We start from the raw sequence: 24,064 nt of genomic DNA on the forward strand, positions 1-24,064 counted from the left end.
AAAGTATTCAGAATAATTTTTTAAAAGCTCAAAACACCAGAGACAAGTGTGATTTTTGCCCCTCAATATGAGACAAGTGTTGACCAAAGTTGTCTATGTTTTTGCTTCTTTGGCATCTTGACCATCTGTCTTTCTATTTATATTGCAAATCAGCAGGCCAGGATATGTGTTTATTGACTAATAATTGTTGACACTGTGTATTATTGACACTAGGTCAATGATAACAAGATTTTGATTTGGTTCCTAAGTACTATAGCCTGAAGCTGAAATACAGTAGAAAGCAATCTGGGCAAAAGAAATGGGCAAGGCCCAAATGTTCATAGGAAAACCTATCTAGCTTTATGAACCTTCTGCATAATACACCTAAAAGAGAAACCTGGGAACATTTGGATGAACTGATGGAGAGTGAAGTAAACAAAACCTGGAGGAGCATTTATATAATAATAACAATATTGTAAAGAAAAGCAATTTTGCACAACTTAAGAACTCTGATCAATACACTGACCAACTCCAAAGGATGAATGATGGAACATGTTAACCACCTTCTGATAAGGAGGTGATAGACTGAGAATGCAGAATTACAAAATGCATATTTGTTTTCTTTTTCTTTTTGTTCATTTGAAGGGAGGGAGGGGAGATGGGAAAAGCACTTATTAAGCACCTACTATGTATCAGTCACTGTGCTAAGCACTTTACAAATATTATCTCATTTGATCCTCACAACCCATTATTTCTCTTAATTTACCTTGGAGGAAACTGATCAAAGGAGACAATTATTGTAAAGCATTTAGTATCGTGCCTGGCACACTGCTAGTGCTATATAAATGTTAGCTATTCCTATTAAGGCAGAAAAAAGTTAATTGCCTTGCCAAGGATCACACAGTTTAGGAGTCTCTGAAGTTGGATTTGAGAGCATGTCTTCCTGCTTCTGGGGCTAGCACTGTATATGCTGTATCACCTTTATAGAGGTGGAATAAAAAGAAAAAAAAAATGCTTATTTAATTGAAAAAAAATGAAAGATATATAAAAGTGCATTTTCAAAATGTGATGCAAGAGAGTAGCAGTGTGGGTATGTGGCAAATAATAAATTGGGAGCCAGAATCCTTATTCTCATTCCTCTTCTGCCCCTTATCATTCTTGCCAGGCCTCAGTTTCCTCATCTGTAAAATGACAGGAATGGACTAGATACTTTCTAAGGTCCATTCTATCTCCAATATTCTATAGTTATTTTAAAGCCCTAACTCTAAATCATAGGAGCTAGGACAATCTTAACTTTGAACAACATGCTACATCCCTGACTCTTCGCCCTCCATTGGGATCCAATTCTTCTCCCTTTTCCTTCCCCTGGTCTGCCTCCTTCTAGGGGATCTCACCCCTCTTGTGAGAGTCAGGTACCTTCAGTTATGCTAGCTTGCATAGAAACAAAGCAGAATGCTAGCATTTGGTAGAATCACTGTGATGACAACACATCGGTCTCATCAATTAATTCAATTCCTACTTTCTCTTCCCATTAGTAATATTTCTTCTAAAAAATTCTTGTGAAAAAAAAAAAAGAGAATAGACTCTTAACAGAAGCAAGGATGAAGAGACTGGGGCTAAAGGATGTTACTTTCTCTTTGAAAAAAAATGAGAAGATGAGAAGAGAAACATCTAAAATAGGGATCACCAGCTCTGTTCACAACAGAGTAATACATAAATAAGAAGCTCCCTACTAGTGCTCTGTTAAGCTTTCTTCAGCTTTGACCAATAGTCTCTGATATTTTGTAATCTCAACATTCTTTCATGTCTTGTATGTCTTGGTCATGGCTGAAACATATAGAATGTATCAGGAGGGGAAACTTCTTGCACAATCCTAGAAGCAGCAGCATTCCAACCTTTTCTTGGGAGTGCTTTTTAAGGATACTTACATATACTTCTTACTTTTTTCAAAATTTCATTTTTTTTGTTCCCATAATGACCTTGGAGGGAAATATTTCATTGATCTTAAGTCTTCCTAATCCTTTCAACTTGATTAGAAAGGAAGCCTGGAAGCCTCTGCCCACTATCAGATATTATCTCCAATTCTCTATTACATTCTTGCAATCCACTGGGTTATTGTCCAAAACTCTATCTTGAGCCTTTTTTTCTTCTCTCTCTTTCTGTGATTTTATCAGTTCTCATGGGTGCAATTATTTTCTATGAAGATGGCACTCAGATCTATAGTCTCTTTCTGGAACTTGAGTCCCTCATGATCAAATACCTATTAAACATTTCCAACTGGATATCCCATAATTACTTCAATTTCAATATATCCAAAACAGAACTCATTCTCTCACATACATACACATACACACAAACACATCCCTCTTCTCCACACACAATTCACCCTCCCCTATTTCTTTATCAGTTTCCAAGTTCTCTTGATTCTATCTCCTACTTTCATCCCCTTCTCTACATATTACGAATAGTTTTATTTGAGGCCTTATCACTCCTCTTTTGGACTATTTTTTAATTGATTCCCCTGCCTCCATCCTTTCCTTTCTTCAATTCATTCTGTACACACCTAATAAATTGACATCCTAAATAAAGCATACATGTCTGACCATGTCATCTTTCTGCTCAAAAAGTTTTGTTGGTTCTTTATTGCCTCAAAAATAAAATGCAAACTTCTCTTTTTGATACTTAAATCCCTTCACAATCTGACTGCAACTTCTCTATCTAAACTGATTTTATATTATTCCCCCCTTACATTCTCTGTGTTCAGACCAAAATGAATTATTTGCTACTGCCTATACATAATATTGTTTCTTTTTTCACTACCTGTGCACAGACATTCCATACCTGCAAAGCTTCCCATTCTCATTAAGATCCTTAATCTTGCCTCTTAAGATTCTTAGCTTCCTTCAAGACTGAATTCATGTGCCACCCTCCCCCCCGCCCCTTCCCAACACCACCAAGGCTTGTCTTTCCTACAGATACACTTTTTTTACATTCCCTCAAAAATAACTTTGTATTTCCTTAGATGCAAAAAAGTTATACTCCCCAATAAAATGTCAGCTCCTTGGAGCTATGATTCTTTTATTTTTGACTTTGTATTTCACTTCTTAGCACAGTTCTGTCACATAGTAGCCATGTAATAAATATTTGTGGAATTAGATATTGAATTGAAGTGAAAGTTCAAGCTTGTAATGAACCAGAAATCTGTCAAAAAGGTAGACTTGAAAGCAGGATCATACAAGAGTGACTTGTATTACAAATTGAAAATTTTTTGTGTGCATGATAGAAAGGAACTTTGATTACCATTTGATTCCACAGGAATAATAATCTCTATCAATAATACTAACATTCTTTAATCAAATTAAGTCATCAAAAAGTGTTTTTCAGTATATCCAGAACTATGCTAACATAATTAACACTATAGAATAAAAAAGAAATTAATGTAAAAATAGGACCTTTGCCAGAAAAAAAATTTACAGTTTGGTTAATTAGATAAGACAGACTTTTGGGGGCAGCTAGATGGCACAGCAGATGGAGCACTGGTCCTGAAGTTAGGAGGACCTGAGTTCAAATCTATCCTCAAACACTTAATACTTCGTAGTTGTGTGACCCTGGGCAAGTCACTTAACTCCAATTGCCTTAGCAAAAAAAAAAAAAAAAAAAAAGATAAAACAGAATTTTGAAACAATGAATAATGAATATACAACCAATCAGATATAATCAATCTCTAAACTGGAACAATTAGAAAATAGGGCAATATGAACCAAAAGACACACAATGAGAAACATCTTTTTATTTCAAATGCATTTTTCTATTATACCAACCTTGTCTTCCCCAAAAATAACTTCTTCAATAGGGCCTAAATAATCTGCAAAAGCAGCAAGCAACTATATGAAGTATCTAATCTCTCCCCGACTCTTCTTCCCTTTTTTACCACCAAGCTTTCTCATTTTCTATAATTCTCATCTTCTGTTCTTTTCAGTGCAACAGCTATTTTCCCTGCCCCCCCTCCTCCTCCCCCCCAATCTCAGTTCATAGGTGTTGGCAGTAGGCAAAATGCTAGACTTGGATATCCACCTAGACTATTTCACTTGGTGATCCCTTTGGCTCCCATGGATTCAATTATCATTTCTATATTTGTAATTCTCAAATCTATTTTTCCGATCCTAATCTCTTGCCTATCCGACAGCTTAAATTGCATGTATTGTAAACACCTTAAATTCACCATGTCCAAAACTGAGCTCACTAGCTTGACCTCCAAATCCATCCCCTTTCCAAACTTCCTATACCCTGAAGGGAAACACCACCCTCCCAGTTGCCCAAGCTCAAAACTAAGATATCATCCTTGACTTTTCATTCTTTCTCATCCCATATCTTAATCATCTCAGCGCTCACCCCAGTATCTAACCAATTGTCAAATATTAGTTCTACCTTTGAAACATCTCTCATTTATGCCCCATCCTCTCCTCTGACACTGCCATCATCCTCATCAATTCATACCTAGAATATTGAAATAACCTGCTGATGGGTCTTCCTGCCTCAGATCTCTCCCTATTCCAATTCATCCACCATTCAATTGTAAAATTAATCTTCCTGAAGCACAGGTCTGACATGTTATTCACTCATTCAATACACTTCAATGACTTCCTAACACTTCCAGGATCAAATATAAAATCTCTTTTTGGCATGTCAAATCCTTCACAACCTGGCTCCCTCTTATTTTTCTAGTTCTCCCGCAAACTCCTCAACTCAGTGACATTGGCTTCCTTGTTTCTGGTCATTTTCACTGGCTGCTCTCCATGCCTGAAATTTTGATTCTTCCCATCTCTACTTCCTGGCTTTCATGGCTTCCTTCAAGGTCTCCTGCAGCATCCCAGATCATCTCCAGTCGTCCTGATCTATATCTTGCCACTGAACCCAGATGGCTCCAGAAGAAAAGGAGTCTGTTGACTTCCCATAGTTCAATTTCACTAAAATCCTATTCCTTTCCAGGTCATGATATCTCCTTTCCAGATGTTATGGTCCTTTTCCAGAACAAAGGACAAACAAGTCAGCTGAAATCCTACTTTCTGCTAAAAGTATTTCCTGATCCCCCTTAATCCTGGTGCCTTTCTTCAGAAGATTATCTTCAATTTGTTCTCTACACATTTTTGTAAGCAGTGGTTTACACATTGCCTCCTCAGCTATAATAATATTCCAAAACATACATATAACAACTTATTCAGCCATTCTCTAACTGATGGGCATCTACGCAGTTTCCAGTTCCTTGTCACGACAAAAAGGGCTGCTGCAAACATTTTTCACATGTGGGTCTTTCCCCCTCCTTTAATGATCTTTTGGGGATACAAGCTCAGTACTACTGGATCAAAAAGTATACACAGATTTAAAGCCCTTTGGGCACAGTTCCAAATTGTTCTCCAGAATGGTTGGATCAGTTTACAACTCCCCCAGCAATGCTTTATGTTCCAGTTTTCTCACATCCTCTCCATCATTTATCATTATCTTTTCCTATCAACTTAGTCTATCTGAGAGGTATGTAGTGGTACCTCAGTTGTCTTAATTTTCATTTCTTTCATCAATAATAACTTACAGCATTTTTTCTTATGACTACAAATGGTTTTAATTTCTTCATCTGAAAATATTCACATTTATATCCATTGATCAATTGGAGAATGGCTTGTATTCTTATAAATTTGAGTCAATTCTCTATATATTTTAGAAATGAGGTCTTTATGGGAACCCTTGGCATGCATCAAATTTTTAAAAACTTGTTTTCATTAATATGTGTGTGTGCTTCTTCCGTGTATCAGATTGCAACCCCTCTCCTCATTAGTAGATAAGTATCCATGAATTATTATGGTCAAAATTTTCGTTATCAGGTAGCCGTTTTGTGGTATACGTTGTTATGCTGATCCTAGGACTGGATCCTAGGCCTGGAGATAGCCCTCTTCACCTTTGGTCAGTTCCGGCCAATAGCAGGCCTGCGTTCGAGGATACTTGCTAGGGCAATGAGGAAAAGTAGGAAAGCAAGTCTATCTTTTTTATTTTAGTAGTTCGTGCCCAGCCCACTCTGTACATTACTCTCGTTGCCTAGGTTTCAATTACCACTTCAAATTATTGTATCTATCTCTTTAAAGCATAGATTTGGGCACTTCACCAGCTTCAGACATGGCCGTGCAGGCTTCTCACGTCGGGCAATCCTTCTGCATGTGTTCTAAACGGGACGACCGGATTGGTTGGGATGAGGGCGTCACAAGTTGGTAGCTCTCATTCTAGTCGCAACTACGTTTCCCGGCGTGCTTTGAACCTTGGGCCCGAGTCGGGCCGGAGGGTGATGGGGCTGAGTCGGCTACCTAGGCCGAGTCCGGGAGAGTGGCCAGAGGCAGCGGGCCTCTGGAAGGAGAATGGAAGCGTGGCGCTGTGTGAGGAGGGGCTACAGCCGCTGTGCAGGGGGAAAAGGCCGGTCAGTGTGCCTGGGAGGAGGCGGGGGCAGGCTACTGGGGGGCGGGAGCGGCCCGAGGTGTGTAACCCGAGGCGGGGCAGAGGGAGGGGGAGGAGGAGGAGGAGAAGGAGGAGGAAGAGGAGGAAGATGGAGGCCGTGGCGGGCGGGGGATCTCAACGAGGTAACTAAAGATTCGCGGAGGTTGAGTTGGGGAAGGAGGGGAAGCTTCCGTGACTGACACCCTCATACTGAAGGCCGCCTTGTCACTCTCAGGCCGCAGTCCTTCCGCTCGGATCTTCCTCCCAGGCTCGCCCCCAGACCCTGCTGTGCCACTTCCCGGGTCAACGCGTGAGGGGGGAGAGCGTTTTTTAACTTGTTTCTGTAGTGTGGGGAACCCCTCCCCCCCAGCCCTCCCCGACACCCCTAGCACTTAGCTTCGGGAGAGCCGGGGCCGTCGTTGTTTTCCCTGGGTAGCCTCTCTCCCTCCCTCAGCCCGAGTTGACCCGGTGCCTTGCGGACACAGATCCACGCTGGAGCGGAACTGAGTGGAGGGTCGGGGTGTGACGGTGTGGGAAGAGGGTTTAACAATCTAAGTGACCACGTTTTGATGTGACCTGGCTATTGACATTAAATCCATTAAATTTTTTTTTTTCTGACAGAAAATTTCTGGAGATAGGGATAAAATTCTAAATCTCGTCTGCAAGATTGTGAAGTTGTGGGTTTTTTTGGGGGGGAGGGGCGGAGGAGTGTTTTGTTTTTTCTTTTTGTGGACACGGAGTCTGTAGTTTCATTTGGATAGGAGACTAATGAATGGGAAACGTTCCTTGAGTTCAGATAAGGTATTCACTTGTGTAATCCCGGGGCAATCGCTGTTAAGCTTGGCTTTCCTCATCTGCAAAATGGGTATCATGATAGCACCTAGCTCCCAGGTTGTTGTGAGGATAAAATGAGAATTGCAAAATGCTCTGCATACCTTAAAGTGCTATAAGTGATACACAAAGTAGCATCTATTTTGCAGTTTCTAATAATAACTAGATCGTAGTTAAGCCACTGGACCAGGTGACACAGGGAGGGTCTGAGATGATGTTTTTGAATTCAAATTTGACTATAGTTTAGCACTTTATCCACTGCGCTACCTACTTGCTTCCAAATTTCTACTGGGGGGAAAATTGAGATACCAAATTACTTGTCCAGGGTCACAACCACCAGAAGGTGTCAGCCATGAGATTTTGGCTGACATGTTTAGAAAAACTGCTTTCTAAATAGATTCCAAAGTAGGATAAGTTCTTCAGTTCAGTTGTTAAAAATGTGTTTATTATGATCGACTTTTTTTTTTTTACACAGAAATTTCTTAAGATTATTGCTGTTAGGGATCTCTGGGAACCCTAGTACCAGCTTGATAATTGTGGAAAGAATTTTGGATTTATAGATCTAAGGAGCTGAGTTTTAATTGCAACTTCTATTTACCATCAATATGATTTTTTGCCAATTTATTAAAAATTCTTGGGACATAAGTTCCTCATCTATAAAAAGAAAATTGAATTAAATTACTTATGAGGTAGAGATATCCAACACATGGCCAGACAACTCCCAAATGGGGCTCTCCGGATTAAAATGTAATTGGGAAAGATTTAATAAAAAAAAAAATGCAATGTAGCGTAGATAATGTTCAGTTATGGTTTTCTAAGATCTGCAGAGATCTGTTTCTATTTGGGTTTGACTCCACAGCTCTGAGATCCCTTACAGTTATAAAATTTATATATTCTGTGACCAGTTCTTTCAGTAATGCATGAATCTCTGATGCTCTATTAATTAATCTAACTTTGCTCTACACTGTGGGGAGTACAAGTAGCCTCTGGTCAAGAACTTTATATTTAGTTTAGAGAAAGCAAATAAATATAAACTAACCAGCCAAACATGATGATAAATGATAATAATAGCCTTTATGTACTACCTACTATATGTGGAGCTATACTGAAGTACTTTTCAAATATTATCTCATTTGATTCTCAGAACAACTTTCGGAAGTAGGTGCTTGTTGAAGAAGTAGAAGTGATTATAAGTGACATGACTTGCCCAGGGTTACTTAGACAGTTAATAAGTTTCTGAGGTCAGATTTAAATTTAGGTTTTCCTCACTCTAGGACCAGCACCCTATCCACTGTGCCACCTACTTGCCTTAGTGTATAGATAAATGAATCGGAATAAATTGTGCAACTTCTTTGGACTTCTCTTTCCTTACTTGTAGAAAAAGGTTGATTATATATATTGTACCTCTCAGCTAAAAATTCAAATTAAATAAATGTTCACATGTTATGTATATCATTGTTTTGAGTGCAGAGGATTCACAGGTGGAGGGGAAAACCCAAAAGCCAGCATTCCTTTACCATAGCTTTTAATCTAAAGAGAGAGTAAAACAAGTTCATAAAGTATGATAAAAAGTAGAATGTAGTAAGAGTGAAATCTAGATAAAATATAGTATTTAAGGAATGATCAATTTCAGTTGATTAAAAAAAGCAACTTGGGCTTTGCAAGAAGAACAGAATTACAATAGGGGAAGATTTTTATGGCAGTTTATTCTAATTGTGCTGGCCTGTCCAAATGCATAAAGGTGGGAAAGGGCAGGAAGAATTGAAGGAATAGTAGTAAGGATCTACTTGTTTGGAAATGTTATAAGATTCCTATAGAAGTATAGGTTGGACTGGAGAGCTTCCAATTTATATTCCAGAAAAGTGTGATAAGACTGGAAAGGTAACTTGGAATTGAACTTTAATTAGCCTGTGGTGCTAAGTCAAGGGATTTTTGCTTTGGTTTAATAGTTAACGAGTTTTAAGCAGGAGAATTACATGGTCAGACTTGTACTTGAATCAACCAATAAATGTTTATCATCTATGTGCCAAACATTGGATATTATTTTTGCATCTATATGGCTTATGGAAGTGAGAGAGTAATATCAGGGAAGCCAATTAGAAATTGATGTCACAAGTGATAATAAGTATGATATAGGGTAATTAGAGAGAAAGGGAATTATGTGAAAGATTGCATAGAAGTAAAAGAGACAGGACTTCACAACTAGTTAACAAGGCTACATTACACAGAGGGAAAAGTTCAAGATTCTGAAATTTTGAATGTTGTAGTAATTGGATTGTAGTGACTTAATGATATTAACAGAAATAGGAAGTTGGAGGAGGGGTAGATTTTAGTGGAAAGATGAATTCTATTTTGAACATGTTGAGTTTGAAATGTTGAAATAACTAATCAGACAATTGGAAATGTCAAACTGGATTTTAGTGGGAGGGTGGTTTAGATGTAGATATTTGTGAGTCTCTGCATTGTCGTGGAAGATTCCAAGTCTTCAGCCTCAGGTGAGAAAGAAGAGCAAAACCTTGCACCTTACTGCACTGTCTGCTGAGGAATGATTACTAGGAGCCATCACTGTAATTTCCATTTGCACCATTCAAGGCAACTTCCACCTCCTGCTACCAGCTAGATCTCCATATTTGGATGTGAAGAACCTCCTGTGAGAAGAGGACCCAACTTCCCTTTGATCTCAGGCCTTCCATCTCCTGCTGAGCAGGTTCGACTTCCATCTCCCCTTGTTTAATCTCCAACCTTTGGAGGGAAGAGTAGTGAAACAGACCTTCCATCTGACTGTGTGTCTTCCACCTCTTTGCTCGGTGCTTGTCTCCTGCTTGATCTTCAGCCTCCTTGGGGGAAGTGGAGTAGCACCTTCGGTTCAGAGGATCACACCTGATCATATCCTACACATATCAGTGATTTCCTAACTCCTGTGGAATATCATCTTAACCCCATTCCTTGTTTTTAACCACCTAATTCCTTATTCTTATCCTTCTAAGCCTTCCCACTCCAAAGTCCCAAACACTTGCCACCCACTTCTTTCATTATATCCTCTAGAATGCCTAATTTATAGGCAACAAATTTTCCTTCATCGGAAATCCTTTTATCTTCAATTCCTTCTATTTTCTACAATTCCTGAAACCTGACTGCACTAATTCTACTGTCTCCAAGGCCACCTTTTCCAGTACTGGCTCTAACCTCATTCATTCTCCTCAGTTCACTGGTTGGGGGAGTTGGAATACTTCTAATTTCTACTTACTTGCTGCTTCTAGGTTCTGTCCCCTATGTCTGTCATTTGATAACTTCTCCTCCTTTTAGGTTCAGGCAGTTTATATCAAACTCCCAGGTATAATCTTGGTATAGCTGTTGTATACAGACTTCCTGGTCATTCCTATTCCTTCTTCAACAAGTTTGGTACATAGCACACAATTTTTCTCTCCTTCCCAACTCTTGCCTTCATATTTAGACTTTAACATATATATTAACTTTCCCTCAAATCATTTTAATCATTTGGTTTCTCAGCCTTCTCACATATCCCATGACCTACCCTTCTACTCCATCTCAGCCATTCACAAAGAGAGTCATATCTTTGATCTTACCATCACCCATAAACGCACCATCTTCATGTTTAAAAATTTTAAAATCTGTCTGATTATAATCAATTGGCTTTCCACTTCTTCCCCTCCCTTTCCTTCCCAAACCCTACTTTTTATTCATACTGTGATCTCTATTCCTTAACCTCTCAGTTCTCCCCTAGGCCATCTCTTTTTCACTTGCTACTCTTTCCTCTTTTCTCTGTCTTGGCCCCTTATAATCAGTATATCAGTACTGAACTCTTGAGTCCCTGATCCTCTTATCATATTACCAGTTGCACACTGCCAATCCTTAGCCAATCATTGCCACCTTCTACTTGCCTGTATTCTTACATACACACGTGCTATTGAATAAAGAATAGAAAAATCAAAGAACTGCTATAACTGAGTCCACCACAAATTTATGTTACACAGCCCTTCACTGCTTCAAGGCAATCCTTCTGCATCTTTCTTAGCAACTAATATCCTACTATCCAGGAGCTTACAATTTAATGGGGTAGAAAATATAAAAACAGTATATACAAGGCAAACTATTCAGAATAAATAGGAAACAATAGGGAAAATTAAGAGAGATTGGAGAAAGCTTCCTGAAGGTGGGATTTTAGTTGGGAGTTTAAAAAAGCCAGAGATGTCAGTAGTTGAATCTCTAAGGAAGGAGAATGTGTCAGACATGGAGGACATCCAGAGAAATACATGCATTGAAAGATGGAATGTCTTGTTCGTGGAATAGTCAGGAGGGCAGTGTCACTGAATCAAAGAGTATGTATAAGGGGAAAAGTATATATAAGGAGATTGAAAAAATGGAAGAGGGCTATGTTATCAAGGTGAATATCAGAGCATTTTATTTTTGATCCTGGAGGAAATAGGAAGTCACTGGAGTTTTTTGAGGAGCAAGATGACATGATTGGATTTGTCCTTTAAGAATATTACTTTAGGGGCAGCTAAATGGCACAGTAGATAGGGAGGACCTGAGTTCAAATCTGGTCTCAGACACTTAACACTCCTGGCTGTGTGACCTTGGACAAGTCGCTTAATCCCAATTGCCTCAGCAAAAACAAAAAACAAAAAAAAGAATATTACTTTAGTGGAGAGGGACTTGGAAACAGGTATACCCATGAGCAGGTTATTGCAATAATGAAGGCATGAGGTGATGAGGTCCTACACCAGAGACGTGATAATATTGAGAAGAGAAAGGGGCATATTCAAGAGATGTAAAGGTGAAATGGACAATCCTTGGCATTAGCTTGAATATGGAAGTTAGAGATAGTGAGGAGTTTAAGATGATTTCTGGGATTTGAGCCTGAGGGACTGGAAGCATAGCATTGCCCTTCAAAGTAATAGAGAAAGTATGTGGGGAGAAGCGGAGAGTATTTAGGGGAAAAACAATAAGTTGTTTTGTACATTCTGAGTTTAAAATATCTCCTGGATATCTAGTTTAAGGTGTCCAAAAGACAGGTGGAGGTATGAAACTGGAAGTCAGCAGAGAGATTGAGGCAGGAAAGGTAAATTTGAGAATCATTAGCATAGAGATATAATTAAATGCATAGGAACTGATGAGACGATTTAGACAAATAGTATATAGAGACAACAGAAGAAAACCCTGAAGGATACTGATGGTTGGAGGGCAAGCTCTTGGAGGAGGATTCAACAAAGGAGAATAAAGAGTGACCAAGTAGGAGAATAAGGAAAGTATTGTCCCTAAAGCTTAAGAAGAAAGCGACAAGAAGGAGAGAGTAACCAACAGTGTCAAGAGGCTGCACAGAAACCTCTTGAGAGTCAAGGATAATGAGGATTGGGAACGATTTGGCATCCAAGTGATCTTTTACAGCCTTAGATAGTGAAGTTTCAGCGGAGTGACAAAGTCACAAGCCAGATTGTAAGGGATTAAGAGATGTGAAAAAAAGTGGAGGCATGTATTATAGATGGAGATAGAGGGTATGGAAGGATCAAGTGAAGTTTTTTTTTTTTTTAGGATGGGGGAGACATGGACATATAAGCTATAAGAAATGAATCAGGGAGAGATTGAAAATAAGTGAAATAGATGGAATGGGATCACTTAATAATTTAATATTTTGATTCTCTTAATTGTGATTTACCAAAATGGTACCTTAACTACAATGTTTGTTTCTTTTAGATATCCCATGTTACCCTATCACCTGCAGAGCCTGGGCAGAGACAGGATCACACCATGGGATATTTCTCAAAGATTTTGCTGGAACAGACACATCTCTAGTTGTATGAGGTGGCCTGGAAATGATTCTTGGTCTCCTTATCCATACTTCAGCAGTCAACATTGCCCACTAAATTGGAGGCCACCTTGTTTGTTTCTACCTAATAGAAATCAGTTTCAGCAGTGGAATTGGAGACCAGACAACTTTACACATACATCTTTGTTTCACCTTTCTAGTTATATCATGGACTCTGAGGAAGATAAGCCATCATCCAAACGTCAAAAAACTCAAGGTAAAATTGGCACACTGTATCATAGAGCAGAAATAACCTTTAATCATTAGGATGAAATTTGAAATTTTTATTTTCTACCCTGGGAAAAACAAAATTAATTCTTGTGTTGGGGCAATTGGTACATGTTTTCCATTGATTATTATTGCATAGAATGCTTTTCTTTCCAAAATTGTTTGGATTTTTATGTTTATTTAATAAAAACTATCTGAAGTAAAAATGGAAGCCTGTGATTCCATAAATGAAATATGTTTGGAAATGAAGAGAGAAATTAGCATAGCAAGCTAACTCTAACTCTTAATTTTTTAGAAATAAATTATTTAACCTTTATATTTGTAGACTGTCCATTTGCTTGTATGTTTTGTTTGTATGTACATGTATGTGCATATACATATTCTATAATATTTCCTGAAAAATTAAAGAGTAGGAAATATTTCCTAAATTGAATTTAAAGATTATCATTTAATTTCATTTGTGCATATATTTCTTGAATCCATACACATAAATATTTGAAAATAGCATAGTATCTTGAAGGTGATAACAATTTATGGTAAGAAATTAGCCTATTAAAAGTAAGGCAGAGTAAATGTCAAGTGAAGGCTCAGTGCACTGTCTAGACATAGGTCCTTTAAGAGCCAAATACTGTTACAAGAAAATATATATGTAATTAGTATAGGTTCATAAATGATGCTCTCAAAATACTTAAAACATTGATATATTTTAAAATACATTCTAATGGGAAAAAATATGCTATATTTGAAATTACCAACACTGAAAAGAAGACAAATTTCAATTGTTTAATACTTCTTACCATAGGCAGTGCCCAAGTTATGAACGAGCAGTGTAATTTCAGCTATGGTATATTTGGACACTTTAGATTTTGTGCCTTGTATGATCATGAATGATACCTATAAACCTAAAGACTTTATTAAGCCATATTAGATTGATAAATTTTTTTTGTACTTTGGGTATCCATTTGTGTCTGTTCTCTTCCTTCCACTTTTTAAGGCATTGCCTTAATTTTTTTTAATTACTGAGAAATCACATAGTTCTCAGTATAGTTTTCCAAACTCTTTTTAAATCCTTTGCAATAAATATGCTATCTATTCTTTTTATTTTTTTTCCTTATAAACCTGGTGTGCTATTAGCTAAGATGGTTAAACCTATAGGAAAAGTCACTTAATTTTTGGAAGTATTTTATTACAATTTGACTCATTATATCTGACCACACTTCCCCAAGTGTCCTGTTTAAGGGAAAAATTCTCAGAGGCTGTAGATTTAGAGAAGATTTTGTCCAATGCCTCATTTTATAGATGAGGTACTTGAGACCCCAGGATTAAGTAACTTGCCAAGGTCACAAAGTAGCTTTTTTTGTCTTGTCAGATATTTCAAGACAGTATAAGGGCTTTCAGGCAAGAAAATAAGAATGCTATTATGATTCTCAGTTTACAGTAAAATGAAGAATTTTGTGTAATTATCAAGGCTAATTTGGCATCCTAAACATGGGATTCACCTCCCACTTATTTTCCTTTGATCATGCTATTTCTCCTGACATTTATAGATTATATAAATTTTTGTTAAATTTCTTTATTAGAGAGCAGTATATCAAGGCTAAGAACCATACCTGCTATATTACAGAGGTTCTCATATTATAACTGAGATATGAAAACTCAGCATTCCATGAGTCAATTTAGACCATTTGATTTAAAAAAATGGTCACAATCAACTTGTGTGAACTATATATGACAAGGACCTTTCTTTAATACTATCTCAGAGTTTGGAACAAATTACATTATGCAGAAAGGTTCCACAGACTCTGAAAACTTGAAAATCATTATCATAGTTTACCAGGTAATTCTAAAAGAGGTTGTGAAGGTGGGTTTGCAAATTTTATGAATGGTGAGAACTGTGAAATCCTATTAAATTTCCAGTGTATGCCCATTCATATTTGAATAAGGCATTTCATCACTTGCTGTTCATTGTATCTGCGTGGCATAGTGTCTTGCTCTTTACATATTATGCATACATATTACGCATGAATACTTTTTTTTGTTGTCCTATGGCTAAATGCACCATAGGCAGTGCCCAATTTATGAATGAGTAGAATTCTAGAAAGTCATTTTTAAACGAGTTGTTTTGAACTTTGAAAATACTTTTCCATAGAAACAACATTTAAACTATTTTAAGCAAACAACAAACATTTATTATGTACCTAGAACCACCAGGGAGGCATAGAAAAACAAAAATAAAACAATCTCTTTTCCCAAGAAGCTTGCATTTTGTTAGGGGAGAAAATGTGTATACATATAAATAAATATACTATTTAACTGTTAATATAGGTAAATTCTATTATAAATAGTTAAAATTATGGATCCAAAGAGTAGGAAAAAAGAAGGGAATTGACTATTTTTTTCTTGGGTGCATGATCATAGACAAATTTTGAATAGGCACAATTTGTTTCTGATATCCTATTCTTTGACTGCATATAATTATTTAAATCCAAAAGAAGTAGTTATATTTGAATATTCCTATAATGGAGCGCTACGTGTTCAAAATATAGGCTACTTAAAACATGAAATTTTTCAGTCACATTAAGAGAAAAAAGCTATAAATTATTTTCCTGGTGTGTATGATTCACTACTCCCTAGCCTTTCTAGAAATATTCTCAGCTTAAAGAGAGGATGCTTACTAAAGACCTACAAAGGAATCATTGAGATTTTAGGCAGTATAACAGTGAAATTAAAAAAAAAAAACTGGTGTAGAGGAAATATTTAAAAAGTTGAAAGAGGAGAATTATATTGCCCATTCCTTCTAGGAATAAGTTGGTAAGAAGATATAGGATCAATATCAATTAGAATTTTCTGAAGAAAATGTAATGGCTATCTTGTAAATTTGTTAATGCCTTGTTACTGGAGGTTGTTAGGTAGGCTGAAAGATCACTTCTTTGGGATATTGCAGAAATTTATTAATGTTTTGGGAAGGGAGTTAAACTAGGTCCCTTCAAATGACTACATTTTGTAAGTATTCCTTAAATGCTAGCTCTTCTAAGATATTCTAGAGCTTTTACCTTTTCTTTGCTTTTGAACTCAGATTCCCTAAAAGTTTCATATTCTTTCAAAACAACTATGGCAGCAGGGTCGCCACTGATGTGGAGAACAGGTCAAAACAGTGGCAGATTTCTGTCAGATTGCTTGTAAGTCAGTGACTATTTTCATTTATAATAAAGCATACACTGTATAAAGTATCTCTAATTAATTTTGTTTTACTAAGTCCCACTTTACTTATGAAGACATCCAATCCCTATAGATCAATTCTCTTCTCTCTTTGAGCAGTAGAAAACAAGTAGTATATGCCCAAGAATTAATATTCATCTCAATCAAAAAATAGTTTTGGGTCCAAGGATCTTTTCTAAATTATCTATGTATTTCCAGTAGCCCCAAGGTCAATGCCTTACACATAAGTGTATGATAAAAGACTGTCAAATAAACAGAACCAAAGGGTACCTGCAAAACCCAGAGGAATCATTTTCCTTCTTCTCCACTCCATGGACATGTGGCCTTGAAGTGTCTGTGCATGCTGTGGGCATTGGCTCAGCAGGGACAGATTCAGACACTGTAACCAAACATCCTCCAGGCTATAACCTCAGGGCTTCTGTCCCTTATGGTCTCTGGTAGTAGGGGGAAAATCTGTTGAATATTTAGAGTCTGGATTCCTAGGACTATAGTTCCCAAATTATTATAATGTGTTCCTTTTTAAGGATCTAAGTTTGCCTTAGAAATACTGTTTTTTCTAACATTAGAAACAGATAGTGAAATTAGGTAGGATGTGCCTATATCTAGTACTGTTTGAGGCTTTGTCTCTTCATCTTGTAGCTTGCCTGATGACTTTAGTGACCATAAGTTGCCACATTTCTGTTTGCTTCATGCCAGTTCGATCTGCCCCCGTGGGTGTTAAGCCAGCAACCTGTAGCCATGCCACATCACTTGACTTTTGCATTGGTGTGCCCTGATTGCCTTTCTTCTGCTTTATTATTCACTGCTTTAGCTTAGTAAACAGCTATTGCCTCAATGGTTTCTTCTATGCCCTCTCTTCCCTCATATTTCTCCCAGACTCTCAGGCCCGGGGGTCATTCTGGCATGAAATCACTTGGGATCTTGTCTTGAGGAAATTTGGGGAGAGGGTGTTTATGCTTTTAAGATTAATTCTTTATATTCTGTCTGCTGTATTTTGACAGGCGTGATAAAGCGGCATTGGGAATACCTCTGTCAACATAATAAAGAAAACATGAAGATCCTAGGAGATAAACATGTTGACCAAAAATGTAAAGATGAGAAGGAAAAATTTGAGTTTTCAGTCATGTCCTATAATATCCTTTCACAGGATTTATTGGAAGATAACTCATATCTCTATAGACACTGCCGAAAGCCAGTCTTGATCTGGGGCTTTAGATTTCCTAATATCCTAAGAGAAATTAAACACATGGATGCAGATGTAAGTGTTCAAAATCATTGAGCATGCCTCATAGAAGAAAAATTCGAATTCTAAACTTTATAAATAATTAAATTGTTTTGCCCATAAATAATCATTTGGTTCTTAGAGTGGGAAAAGAAGTTTAATAATGTTTATAAAACTGATTCTTTTTAAAAGTACAAGACTTGCAGAAAGGTATTAATCATATATTGGCATATTTTGCCACATACTTTTTCCAGAGGAGCTTTTCAAATATGTATACTCAAAAAATGAAAGGACATTTTTAAGAGGGAGCAATTTAAAAAAATGTGAAGAGGTACCGAGCACATATATTCAATCATACATTAATCAGCATTTAATAAGTGTTTTTTACGTACCAGGTACTATGCCTAATCATCAGAAATATAAAGAAAAGCAAAAAACAGTTTATGTTGTCAAGGACACAGTCCAGTATGGGGGGAGAGGGGTGTGCAACAAGATATATGCAAAATACATTAGAATTAATCTCAGAGAAAAGGCTTTTTGTTGAAGATGAGACTTTGGTTGATACTTGGAAGAAGCCAGGGAAGTTAGGAGGTAGAGGCGGGAAAACATTCCAGGCATAGAAAACAACCAATGAAAATGCCTGGACGTAGGAGATGTGGTGCTCTGTTCAAGGAATAGAAAGAAGGCTGGTGTCACTGGATCACAAATTTTGGGAAGGGGAGTAAAGTGTAAGAAGATTGGAAAGGTAGGAAGAGCCAAGTTATGAAGGATTTTGAAAACCAAACAGAGGATTAAAAAACAAAATATTTTGAAAGCCAAAAACAATCAGTGGAGAGCTATAATTACAGTTTTTATGTAGAGTTAATTATGTACAGTTAATTTGCTCTTAAAGATTTTGCCATAATATGAACTAGCAATGATAAGAATTTTATTTTTTGAGATTTAGGGCATGCTCATTAATAATTAAAATATTTTATTAAAAAAATTAATTCTCATCTTTTAAAAACCAAAGCATTTTCTTTCTTAAGTGTTAATTTTTAATAGTGAGTGGATCATATAAGTCTGTTTTTTGTTTCATATGATCTTAAATTTTATGACTTTTCAGACACTGACCTCCCCCAAAAAAGACCCTATTAACATCTAAACCTGAAGTCTTATTAGCTTCTAATATGATGGAAAAGGTAAAAGCCATTGGAACATAATTGTAAACTGATAATTTAAAGAAATGAATTAATATTTACATAAATATAAATCTCCCAGATTCTAGAATAGGAATAGGATGTTTAAATGGCTCTGTGGTATAAAAATAAATTGAATTAGCCATAAATGAACTCTTTAAAAACCATAGAACCAAGTGAATTAGCAAGTGATTTCTGTCAAACATGTAAAGAACAATTCTAATACTACAAAAAAAGTATTTAAAAAAAATAGTAAAGAATTCTTCCAAATTATTTTTATGACACAAATTTGGGCTTAATACTTATACCAGAGAGAGGCAAAGCAGAGAAATAAAACTGTTGACCAGTTTCCTTAATGAATAGTGAAGCAAGATTAAAAAAAAAAAAGACTAGCAAGGAAATTATCACAATATATTATAAAAATCATACCAAGCTGGATTTATACCAGAAATATAGGACTGGTTCAATATTAAGAAAACTATAATCATAATGATGATTATTCATAAATCAATAGCTGCAAAAAAACCTTTTTGACAGATTGTAATACCCATTCCTGTTAAAAAAAAAAAAAAAGAACAAAAACAATTCAAATACTAGAAATGACAAGAATAAATGGAGCTTTCCTTAAGATTTTAAGTAGTAGTATCTTAAAATAAAGCAACCATTATCTATAATAGAGATAAGTTCTTTCTGGAAATTAAGACACAAAACAAGGATGTCCATTATCTGTATTACTATGCAATATTGTACTAGAAATATTCACACACATAAATTGGCATTTTTGTATATTACAAATAAAACCCAACAAAAATAAAATGAAAAGTTACATTTAAAATATGTACAATTACAAAAGAGTCTTCTTGCCCAGGGAGAAAGCTATGTAAACCCAATTACAAAACATTTCCCACAAATAAAGACATTTTTAAGTAATTGGATAAATATTAATTGTTCATGAGTATATAATAAAAATAACAATACTATCTAAATTAATACCTTTTCAGTGCCGCACCAATCAGATTATCTGATCATTTATAGAGCTAGAAAAAATTATCATAAAATTCATCTGAAGAAGAAAGGGATCAGGAATATCAGGGAAAAAAGTTAAAAAAAAAAAAAAAGAAAGAAAGAAAAGAAAAGAAAGAGGAATTAGCAGCCCTAGGTCTCAAACTATACTTACAAAGCTGGAGTCATCAAAACAATTCAGTTCTCTGATTAAGGTCTCATTTGTAAAATATATTTGACTCAGTTGAGTCAAATTTCCAAGAATAAGAGCTAGTCCCCAAATGTTTAATGCTTAAAGGGTATGAATTGACAATTTTGGGAGGAAGAAATAAAAGCTATCAATGACAATATGAAAAAATGCTTTAACTTGAAAAATATGAATTAAAACAACTGAGGTAACACCTTGCACCCATTCAGATTAGCTAAAATGACAAAAAGGAAGATAAATGCTAGAAGGCATGTGAGAAAATAGGTATAATAATGCACTGTTCATGGAGCTGTGAACTAATCCAACCATTCTGGGAAACAATTTGGAACTGTGCCCAAAAAACTATTAAAGTGTACATATCAATGCTGCTACTAGGTCCATACTCCAAAGAGATCAAAGAAAGAGGAAAAAATCTGTGTGTACAAGAGTATAACAGCTCTTTTTATGGCAGTAAAGAATTAGAAATTGAGGAGATGCCCATTAATTGCGGGGAATGGCAGAACAAGTTCTGTATAGGATTGTGATGGAATACAATTGTGATATAAGAAATTAAGTAAGATAATTTCATAGAGACCTGGGAAGAGTTATATGAAGTCAAAACAGGAGAACAATTTATCAGTAACAGCAATATTGTAAAGTTTATCAACTTCGTCATAACACTGATCAACATAATCAAATACAGTTCCAAAGGACTGATGATAAAACATGCTATCTTCCTGCAGAATGAAAACTGATGTGCCCACAGTGCAAATTAAAGCTTTTTTTTTTTTCTGGGAACATGGCTAATGTGGAAATTTGTTCTGCATGTCTATAGAAATTTGTAATTTTTATTTTTTTAATTTTTCTTGACAGTTCAGTGGATAAGAGCTAGAGAGGAAGGGAAGGAATTATTAGGAAATGGAAATAAAATTGATTGTAAATCTAAAAAAAAATTGGAAATTTATTTTTAATTATTTAAAGGAATAGAAAATTTTCTTTCTGAATCTTTCCTATTGTGCTGAATTTACATGTTACTTTGTTTTATTTTTCTTCCAGATTCTGTGTTTACAAGAAGTACAAGAAGATCATTATAGAAAAGAAATTAAGCCAAATTTGGAATCATTAGGTATGGTATAATGTTAAGCTAAATTTATATTTTGAACAATTTAGAAATATTAAATCATGGCAATCAGAATTGGGTAAAAAACTAATTTTGCAAAACTATGGTACCATTTATTTAAGAGATATTTGAAGTATTAAGTATATCAAGAAGGCAATGTTATATTGATTTCCACTTTTCAATTTGAAAGGTCTACATTAATCTTAAAAAATAGTGGAGTAACACAATATTACTTATATGATTACTAATTTAACTTTATTCTTCATAGGATATCATTGTGAATATAAAATGAGGACAGGAAGGAAACCTGATGGCTGTGCTATTTGCTTCAAATGTTCCAAATTTACACTATTATCTGCAAACCCTGTGGAATTTTACCGTCGTGATATACCCTTATTGGACAGAGACAATGTTGGACTGGTATTACTCCTGCAGCCCAAATTTCATTGTACTGTCTCTCCTATTTGTGTGGCTAATACACATCTATTATATAATCCAAGGCGAGGGGATATTAAATTGACTCAACTGGCTATGCTACTGGCAGAGATTTCCAGTGTTGCCCATCAGAATGATGGCACTGTCTGCCCCATAATTATTTGTGGTGACTTTAATTCAGTTCCTGGCTCCCCACTCTACAGTTTTATAAAGGAGGGAAAATTGAATTATGAAGGACTTGCCATAGGAAAAGTAAGTACTCTATTTTTTTGCTAACTATATTTTTTAGTAAAAAATTTTTATTTTGAGCATTCTTTTCTTTTTAAATTTTGAGTCCTAGAGTGTCTCTCTTTCCTCTATCCCCTTCCACACAAATAATATGATAGTAACTATACATGTGAAATTATGCAAAACATATTCCTATATTAGCTATATTTCCAGACAAAAAAAGAAAAAGAAAATGAGAAAATGGTACTTTAATTTGTATTCAGAATTTATTGCTTTTCTCTCTGAAAGTGGGTAACATTTTTTCATCATGAGTCTTTTGAAATTGTCTTGGATCATTGTATTGATCAATCTTTCATAGTTGATCATCATTTCAATATTGCTGTTACTACATATCATGATCACCTGATTCTTCTTACTTTGCATCAGTTCATATCTTTCTTGCTTTGTTTTTCTGAAATCAACCTCTCATCATTTTCCATAGCACTATAATATCCCGTCATAATCATATGCCACAATTTATTCAGCCATTCCCCAATTCTTTACCACCACAAAAAAAGCTGTTATACGTAATTTTGAATATTTTTCATTATGTTCCATCTCTTTGGGATGTTGATCCACCAGTTGCATTGCTGGTTGAAAGGCTATACATAGTTTTATAGCCCTTTGGGTTCCAAATTGTTCTCTAGAATGGTTGGACCATTCATTCCTTCAATAGCTTATTAGTGTACCTTTTCTCTCCTCATCCCCCAATATTTGTCATTTCTGATACATATGATGTGATACCTCAGAGCCATTTTAATTTGCATTTCTTTAAAGAGTATTGATTTAGAACATTCTTTCATTTGACTATAGATAATGTTCACTTCCTCTGAAAACTACCTATTTATAGCCCTTGTTGAGTAGCTCTTAATTTTACAAATTTGAAATATATTTAAGAAATGGAGCTTTATCAGAGAAACCAGCTATAAACATTTTTATATGCTTGTCTATGATACCTCTTAACACAATGTATTTTTTTCCAATTCTCTTATTTTTACCTTTGCTTTGTTTGAGATCATGATTGCTACCCCTTCTTTTTGTTGTTGTCGTTGTAAACTTCAGGTGAAACATATTAGTTTCTACTCCAAACCTTTATTTTGACTGTATGGATATCTTTCTGTTTCAGGTGTGTCACTTACAGACAATATTTGTTGCATTCTGATTTTTAATCCATTCTGCCATCTGCTTCTGCTTCATGGGGAGTTCCACTTATAGTTATGATCACTATGTATTTCCCTTCATCCTATTTTCTCCTGTTTTTTTTTCTCTCTTTTTTTTTCCTTTATCCTCAAAATTACTTGTAACCATTGCCTTTCTTAATCTGCCCTCCCATAGATCATTTTCCACTTCCTTTGAGAGTGGGCTATAGATAGTTTTCTATCAGAATAGACTTGAAAAAAAGAGCAGAAAGTAGTGACAAATATTGAAGAGAGGTCAGAGCATTACAATTGAAAAAAGTCTTACCAAATAAAACAAGTAAAAGGACCTTGGTAACTTGGAAGAGAGCCATCTCATCTGAGTGATGAAATTGGAAACCATACTACAAAGATTGAGAAGTAAGCAAAAAGGAACATTTTTAACTCCTCAAAAAACTCTTGTAAGTGGTATACATTTTGAGCGATGGCAAATTAACTGAGTAAATCCTCCAGAATTAGGAATGGGAACTAGAATGTAGAAAAAGAAAAGGCATTGTATAAACAAAACCACAGTGTTTATATCTTTTTTCAAAAAAATCATTCTCATATTTTAATATAAGATAAAAGAAAATAATGATTTTCTAAATGTAAACAATTTAAATTGTTTCTAATTTTAAGCAGATAAAGTTTTGAGATGTTAAATTTCACAGGTTGTCTAATAAGGGTTATTTTTCCCATTTTGAGATTGAATTTCATGTTAACATTCTTTGTTTATATAGCATTTTCTTTGCAATTAAAAAAATCATTTGTGAATCTTCACCAAATTTTTAAAGACTTTATGCTTCAACTTGATTTGATTATCCATGGTTCTCAAAAGCTCTGCCTGCTGAGCTAAAATTTTGTCAGGTCTGAGCCATTTAAGTTTTCATTGTGGATTTGGTGATAGATTGTATATC

General features: G+C 35.6%; 1 protein-coding gene across 7 annotated transcripts in view; it reads left to right on the top strand.

The window, feature by feature from the left end:
* Positions 1 to 6,253: 6,253 nt before the first annotated feature.
* Positions 6,254 to 24,064, top strand: part of ANGEL2 (angel homolog 2) — a 45,454-nt gene continuing 27,643 nt past the window's right edge. For 3 of the 7 annotated variants that reach the window (XM_051998404.1, XM_051998402.1, XM_051998405.1), the window contains exons 1-5: positions 6,254 to 6,439; positions 13,003 to 13,331; positions 17,563 to 17,819; positions 21,207 to 21,276; positions 21,539 to 21,957. In XM_051998404.1, the coding sequence (XP_051854364.1) occupies positions 6,381 to 6,439; positions 13,003 to 13,331; positions 17,563 to 17,819; positions 21,207 to 21,276; positions 21,539 to 21,957 (1,134 nt within the window). In that variant the 5' untranslated portion in view covers positions 6,254 to 6,380. Of the gene's footprint in view, positions 6,440 to 6,534; positions 6,600 to 7,639; positions 9,995 to 13,002; positions 13,332 to 17,562; positions 17,820 to 21,206; positions 21,277 to 21,538; positions 21,958 to 24,064 lie in introns of those variants that run through there. The other 4 variants (XM_051998408.1, XM_051998406.1, XM_051998409.1 and 1 more) reach the window with 4 other exon arrangements.

This window comes from Antechinus flavipes, chromosome 4 (genome assembly GCF_016432865.1).
Source record: "Antechinus flavipes isolate AdamAnt ecotype Samford, QLD, Australia chromosome 4, AdamAnt_v2, whole genome shotgun sequence".
Classification (NCBI taxonomy): Eukaryota; Metazoa; Chordata; class Mammalia; order Dasyuromorphia; family Dasyuridae; genus Antechinus; species Antechinus flavipes.